This window comes from Ochotona curzoniae, unplaced genomic scaffold (assembly GCF_017591425.1).
Source record: "Ochotona curzoniae isolate NIBS_2020 unplaced genomic scaffold, NIBS_Ocur_1.0 scaffold_3208, whole genome shotgun sequence".
Classification (NCBI taxonomy): Eukaryota; Metazoa; Chordata; class Mammalia; order Lagomorpha; family Ochotonidae; genus Ochotona; species Ochotona curzoniae.
Genome location: NW_024467106.1, coordinates 32,140,721 through 32,148,124, shown reverse-complemented (window position 1 = coordinate 32,148,124; position 7,404 = coordinate 32,140,721). Strand labels below are relative to the sequence as shown.

The following is a 7,404-nucleotide window of genomic DNA, read 5'->3' as shown; positions in this document are numbered from 1 at the left end:
GTTTTATAAAAGTGTGGAGTCAGTATGATGTCCGTCCTGGAGGGGCTGTGGATACGAGGCGAATGTGCAGGGGACTCTTTGTGGTGTGTGTGTGGGTGTGGGTCCAGCCAGCGAGGGCTGTGGGCTGTGAAAGAGCCAGCCACAGGACACAGAGGGGGATGTCTTGAGAAGCCAGGTCCATGCCAGAGGGCCTCATGACTGAATTCCCATGTCTTGAGTGTGGTACAGGGCTGAGGGGTTTGAAGGTGGGCTAGCTGAGGAGACAGATGTGACCACAAGGATCAGAGCATGAACCTGTGAGAGAGTTCAATGAAGGGCTGGTGTGTAGCGCAGGTGGGAGGCCCACCATGGGTCTTCTGTGACATTTTGCACAACTCTTGGCAGATGCAAGGGCTTGGAACTGGAATTCAGTTCATGTAAAGCACCTTGCAAAAGGTAACTCGTAGCATATGTGAGGGTGTAGGCTAAGCTCACAGCTGTTGCACAAGGGCAGGTGGGGAGGAGACCCTGTCATTACCAGCTTCAAGAGGAGCAAAAAGCACAAACTTTTTAATGGTTTTATGTAAATGGTAAGAGGTGGTGGGATGGCCACATCTGGCTTTTTAGGTCCCTGCCTTCCCTCCGCCTCCAGAACCTGTTGTCTGACCCCTGCCCCATATGGCTCTCTGTTTTCCTGCTTGGGAGGTGATGGGTGTACAGAAGCCAGACTAGCCTCAACTAGGGGAGGAAGAAGAACACAAAAGGCTAAAATAAAGGTTTGGTTTTTCCAATTGGACAGGAGCTGAGGGAGAGAAGGGGCCCAGATTGGAGCAGAAGGAGACTGCCATGGTCCTGTGAGATGAAGGGGAGGGGTTGGGGCCCCAGGTTCACTGAGCAGGGCAGGTGGGAGTCCTCTTAGGTCTGAGGGATGGCTCTCCAGGGTCACGAATGTGTCCAGCATGGATTTCAATGGCCCTGAGTTTGCCCATGTCCCTCATGGGCCGATGCCACAGCTTCCCTCCTGGGGACCAGGGCATAGGAGCCCAAGGCAAGGAGGAGGCTGCCACTTGGTAGATGTGGGCCAAGCTGAAGGGTTCACTTCTGCAGTGAGGGGGGTGGGCAGAACCAGGGTTGGGGTCTCTTCAGGCTCTGTCCCTTCACAGGATGGTGTCCACAGGGCTGTCAGTCCCTCCTCCACTTCCCAGGAGTCTTGGTACACAGAGGCAGGGGGACTTTTGGTGTAGGTAGAAACGCAGACTTTGCCAGGAGCCTCCTGGGCTGGGACTGCTCCATCCTGCTGCCGTGGGGGGTGAGCCTACTGTGAAGTGGGTGACTTTAGTTTTCATACAGACACAAACACACCAGAATAGGTGCTCTGGTGGGGAGACCAGCACAGCTCTTTATTCCGTTAGGCATATGTCACATTTACATGGAAGAAGTGGGGTACAGCAAGTGGGGAGCAGCATCAGACCAGGGTGACCTTTCAGAGGTGACAGTCCTGCTGCCTCCTCACACACTTCCCTAGGAGATGGTCTCTCCTCTGTCTGTCGGGGGTCTGGGCCTGGGCCGGGCACGACAGGGCTGAGCAGGCAGAAGGAACCGTGGAGGCAGAAGGGGAGTTGCAAAGCTGGTGTGGGCTGGCTCCTCTGGGTACCCCCCCCCCTTCCCCCAGACCAATCCCTCTGCTAGCCCACTTCTTGCCAGTTGCTTTGGGATTTCTAGCTGCAGTGGGGCTGATGGGGCCTCCCAGGCTCCAGGCTGGACACGGGGCTATGGCCCTTTTGGGGTCTGCAGCTGCTGGGTCCTGGGGAGGTAGAGGAAGGGTGTGAATCACTCATGAAGGCACTCCCCCCTATTTCCCCCCAATTCCTGCCATCTCCTCACTTCTTGCAGCCTTTGGAGCCTTTCCCCTTCTTGCCAAGCTTGGAGGCGCCCCCATCCTTGTTGCAGGCTTGGGCTCGCTTTTGTGGGGCTGTCGGGTTATCCAGACGCTTCATCAGCTGCTGCACCCAGGGATCCTTAGGGTCTGCACAGAGCTCCGGCTGAGAACGCTTCCGCGGTAAGAACCTGGGAGATGGGATTAGGAGACTCTTTTCTTGCCCACTAAGTCTCACCCCCACCCCACACCCTCTGCCCAGCTGCCAGCCTGCACCCTCCGCCTTGTGCCCACTCACAAGATCGCTGAGATGGCGCAGCCTATGCTTGGCTCCTGCTTCCGATAGCCGCGGACCATCTTGTGGGGAATCTTCCTTTGGCTGTATTTGAGGCAGCAGTCCTGGGCCCCTCCGTCACTGCCTGTGGGGTGGGATTCACAGGGATACAGGGGCTGTCTGTAGGTGCCTGTCTGGGCGCTCCAGCCCCTCGCCCCACCCCAAAGCTGTTCCTCCATCCTGGGTACCTTGGATCTGGGGGATGCAGAGTGCTAGCACCAGAAAAAGGAGACCCAGAGCCAGCGGCTGTGCCATGGCTGAGACAGCAGCTGGATGTGAGTTTGAACTGTGGCTGAGGTGCACAGCTGCACGCTGGGGGGTTGTGTGAGGGCTGGGTCTGGCCTGCTGCCTATTTATGCGTTCCAACGCTTTCACTTTCTTCCTCTGCCCCCCCCCCCCCCCCCCCCCCCCGCCTTCCTGAAGTCAAGACCCATTCTTTTCTCCACTGCCGGGTCCTATCCTGCAGACCCTGCCTTGAGGGGCAGGCTTCCTGGCCTCTCCCCTGGAGCCCTGTGATTGTGCCTTCCTTATATTTCAGGTGTCATACTTTTTCTTTCCTTCCAGAAAAATCTGATGCTTGGATTATAGGAGGTAGTAGTAGTAGACATTTCAGGGTAGTAGACATTTATTAGCAACGTGATGTGCAAGGATCTGCATCTTTGGTTTCTGATGTTGCAGAAGCATCACTCTTCCCCAGTCGAGTATGAGGTTAGCAGTAAGGTTTTCATATGTGGCCCATTTTATGTTGGGAAAGCTCCCTTCTGTTCCTGAGTGAAAAGGGACTGGATTTTGTCAGGTGTTTTTTTCTGCACTGATTGAGATAGTTGTATGATATTTCCCCTTCATTCTGTTACCCTGTATCACACTGATTTCGGCATGTTAGACTTGCTGTCGCATTCCGGGAATACATCCTGTGTGGTCATGATATGCAGTTATTTTAGTATGGTACTGCATTCATTTTCTAATATTTTGTTGAAGATTTTTGTATCTATTTGTAAGGGATAGTGGGCTATGATGTCTTCCTGTGGTGTGTTTGTCTTTGTGATCAGGAGAGTTTTGGGATGGGTCAGGGAGTGTTAGCTCCACTTCAGTTTTGAAAAAGTTTGAGAAGGATATGTGTAAATTCTCCTTTAGATGTAGGGCAGAATTCACCAGTGAAGCCATCTGATCCTGAGCCTTTCTCTGTTGCAGTGATATCACTGATTTAGTCCCCTTACATATGGATTTGTTCAGATTTTCTCTGTTGTCTTCAGTAAGTTCTGATAGTTAAATATTTGAAATGTATTCATTTCATATTGGTTATTTAATTTGGTGTACAGTTATTTATAGTACTATTTCATGATTTTAAGAGATTTGTTTATTTTTATTGCAAAGTGAGATATACAGAGAGAAGAAGAGACAGAGAGGAAGATCTTCTGTCCAATGATTTATTACCCAAGCGGCCACAACGGCTGGAGCTGTGCCAATCTGAAGCCAGAAGCTCAGAGCCTCCTCTGGGTCTCCCACACAAGTGCAGGATCCCAAGGCTTTAGGCTGTGCTCAACTGCTTTCCCAGGCCACAAGCAGGGAAGGCTAAAGGTTTATCAGTGTTTTTAAAGAGCCACATTCTGATTATGTTGATTTTTCTCTTCTGTTTTCCTATTTTTGATTTCACATACCTGTGCTTTAGTTTTTATTTCTTTCTTTCTACTCTCTTGGACTTTTCTAGTTCTTTACACTGTACATACAGGGTATTGAGTTGAGGTCTTCTTCACTGTAGAGATTTCCAACCACAACCTTTCCCTTTAGTACTGCTTTTGCTGAATCTTGTACATTTTGTTATAACTATGCTTTTGTTTTCACTTGCCTGGAGGTAATTTGTTTCTCTTAAAAATGTTTTCAAAATAAATTTTACTTGAAAGACAGAGGCAGGAGAATGAGAGACAGGGAGAGAGCAAACAAGAGAGAGATTTTGATTCTGTCTGTGTCGCAAATGCCCACAATAGCCAGGACTGGATCCCAGAATTCCAGGCAGGTCTCCCACATGGGTGGCAGGAACCCAAGTATTTCAGCCATCCCCTGCCATCTCCAAGGGACCTAGATCAGAAGCAGATGGATCATGGCTTGACTCAGGTTGTCTGAGGTGGCTGTGACTTAAATCACTCAGCCAAATACCCACCTCTGAAGGAGTTTGTTGATTTCTCTTGTGATTTCCTCTTCTTCTCCATCTCTTCCTTCTTCTTTTTCTTAATCTTATTCTCCTCCTTTTCCTCCTCTTCCTCTTTCTTCATCACTTGTTTCCTCCTCTTTAAGATTTGGAATTACTGGACAACATCTAGTTTGTGTAGCTGTGAGTTGTCATTTTATTTATGCTTATAAACCCTTTTAAACATTTTTCACTTATGGGGCTGGCTGGCATGATAGCTCAACTAGCTAATCCTTCATCTTGCCATGCCAGCATCCTGTATGAATGCCCTTTTGTGTCCCAGCTACTCCACTTAATGACAAATCCCCCTGCTTATGGCTTGGGGGAGAGCAGTGGATGATGGCTCAAAGCTCCTGGACCTGGCTTTGGATCAACTCAGCTCCGACCATTGCAGCCATTTGGGGAGTGAATCAGTTGATGGAACATCTGCCTCTCTGTCTCTCCTTCTCTCTGTAAATCTGCCTTTTCAATAATAGTAATAACTAATTTTTTAAATTTTTAAACTTATTTTAATTTTAATTAAAAGGCTAAAAGAAAAATAAAAAAAGATCTTCCATCTATTCTGATTTTTAAAAAAGATGTATTTATTTTTATTTGAAAGGCAAATTTTATAGAGAGAGAAGGAGACACAGGAGAGACACAAAGAGAGGTTTTCAATCCACTGTTTCACTTCCCAAATGGCTGCAGTGGCCATGGCTGAGCTGGTCTGAAGCCAGAACTGGCACCCTTATGGGATGCAGGGACTAGCAGGTAGATAATTAGCGTATTGAGCTGCCGTGCCAGCCCCCTGCCTCCCCATTTGCTGATTTACTCTTCAAATGCATGTAGCAGCCAGGGCTGGACCAGGCTAAAGCCAGGAGCTGGGAAATCCACCCTGGTCTCCAGCATGGGTGACAGCAACTCAAATGCTTGCCATTACTCACTTCTCCCTAGACACATCATCAAGAGACAGGAATGAAATAGAGCAGCTTGAACTCAAACTGACACTCCAATATGGGATAATGGATGTCCAAGTGGCTTAACACACTGTGCCATAGTGCTCACTCCAGCTGCTAACCTTTTTGAGAATCTCTTGAATATAATGAGGTACTTTTTCTTCTCTCTGATTTTTTTTTTTTCTGAGTTACAAAGAGAGAAGGAAAATGAGAGAGAGAGAGAAAGATTTTTTCCCCCAAATGGCCTCATGCCCAGAGCTGGGCTGGTTGGAAGCCAGGAGCCAGGAGCTTCCTCCAGGTCTCCCACATGGGTATAAGGGCCTAAGGACCTGAACCATACCTTACTGCTTTCGCTATAAGCAAGGAACTGGATTAAAAGTGGAACAGCTACGACAGGAAGCAGTGTCCATATGGGATACTGGTACCACAAGAGGAGGCTTATCATGCTATGCCATGACGTCAGCCCTGAATCACTTCTCTTACTGTTTTCAAAATTTTCTGTTTGATTTTTGGGTTTTGGCAATTTGACAATAAGGGGTTTTCAGTGCACATCATTTCAAGTTTATCCTGTTTGTAGTTGTTGAGCTCATGCTGTTCATCAGATTTGGAATAAATATAAATATAAATATATATAAAACAAATATATATATATATTTAAATTTTCATTCACTTTTTAAAATTAAAATTTTTAGTTTTTAATGTTATGATACAACTCTGTAGAGTCTGGGATTAAACCCAACCCGCAAATTCCAACCCCCCGACTGATTTCACCATATTGTTACAATAGTACAGTCCTTCATAAGGAGTTATAATTCCATCAGTCTGTTATTTAAGCATGCCCCAAATTTTGACCTCCCATTCAAGTACTAATCAGGTCTGATCCTGCTTAGCTTTTGAGATCAGACAAGATACAGACAATGTCAGACAGTCCATCATCCCATTGTCTAAATATTTCCATCAGTTTCATTGGGAGTCCATCTGTGATTTGGAAGTAGGGGTACATGTTGCATTGTGTCTTCATAACATGTCTACAGCTATACCACCCTGAGTGTGCCTGATCTTGTCTGATCTCGGAAGCTAAGCAGGGTCACACCTGGTTAGTACTTGGATGTTCAAAATTTGCTAAAATTTTTTTCTCCTCATTTTTCTCTCCTCTTTTGAAAACTCTTACAATGGGGCTACTTTGGTGGTATCTTTCAGATGCTTATTTTTCTTCTGTTTCCTATCTTCTTCTCAGGGTCAATGATGCTTATGGTCTTACCTTCAGGTGTCTTGATCGTTTCTCGTGCTGCTAAATCTGCTGCTGAACTCCTCAAATGAATGTCTGGTTTCAGTTATGGCATTTGTGAGTCCAGAATGTTCTTTTGTTCTTTTTCTGTTTTAAAGAATCATTTCTGTACCATTGATGCTCATTTTGTTCCTGTACCTTTTCCAGCCATCTTTTGGTTCTTTGCCCATGGTTTCCTTCCATTCTTGGAGCAAATTTAACATCATTAAGGTTAAGTCTTCATCTGGGGGTGGGCATTGTGGGGCAGTGGGTTAAGTTACTGCTTGGGACACCTGTCTGGATTTGAGTTCTGCCTCAGTTTCAATTCAGTTTTGTGCTCATGTGCACCCTGGGAAGCAGAAGAGGGTATCATTAAGTGGTTGGGCCCCTGCCACCCATGGGGGTAATCTGGATGACTGGGCTCTTGACTTTGGCCTGACTGAATTCTGGTTGTTGCAGGTATTAGGGGAGTGAACCAGTAAACTGTTCCTTTGCTCTGTCTCTGCGTGCCTATCTTTCTCTCTGTTGCTCTGCCTTTCAAATAAATTTCGAAAAACATTAATCTTTATCTGGTGTATCTGATGTCTGGACCTTGTTAGGGAGGGCCTCTGACGGAGTCTTTTTTTGGCTGTGACTGGTCTCTTCTTTCTGGTTCTTTCTACAGTCATTTCTTTCTTTCTTTTTTTCTTTTTTATTGGAAAGGTGGATATACAGAGAGGAGAGACAGAGAGGAAGATCTTCCATCCCATGATTCACTCCCCAAGTGAGCGCAACGGGCCGATACTATGCCGATCCGAAGCCAGGAGCCTCTTCCAGGTCTCCCATGCC

At 47.0% G+C, this 7,404-nt stretch overlaps 1 protein-coding gene across 1 annotated transcript; it reads right to left on the bottom strand.

Moving 5' to 3' along the window:
• Positions 1-1,397: 1,397 nt before the first annotated feature.
• CCL21 (C-C motif chemokine ligand 21) lies at positions 1,398-2,498 on the bottom strand. The gene is made up of 4 exons (XM_040963567.1): positions 2,378-2,498; positions 2,154-2,274; positions 1,864-2,046; positions 1,398-1,783 (listed from the first exon to the last, which is right to left on the bottom strand). Exons 1-4 carry the CDS (start codon positions 2,442-2,444, stop codon positions 1,750-1,752), a joined length of 405 nt encoding a protein of 134 aa, XP_040819501.1. The 5' UTR covers positions 2,445-2,498; the 3' UTR covers positions 1,398-1,749.
• Between the last annotated feature and the right edge of the window lie 4,906 nt (positions 2,499-7,404).

Coding starts and splice junctions, on each gene's coding strand:
- CCL21 (XM_040963567.1), bottom strand. CDS start 2,444: ATGGCACAGCCGCTGGCTCTGGGTCTCCTTTTTCTGGTGCTAGCACTC. Junction 2,047..2,153: donor TGCGCCATCTCAGCGATCTT/GTGAGTGGGCAC, acceptor CCCATCTCCCAG/GTTCTTACCGCGGAAGCGTT. Junction 1,784..1,863: donor GGCTCCAAAGGCTGCAAGAA/GTGAGGAGATGG, acceptor CTACCTCCCCAG/GACCCAGCAGCTGCAGACCC.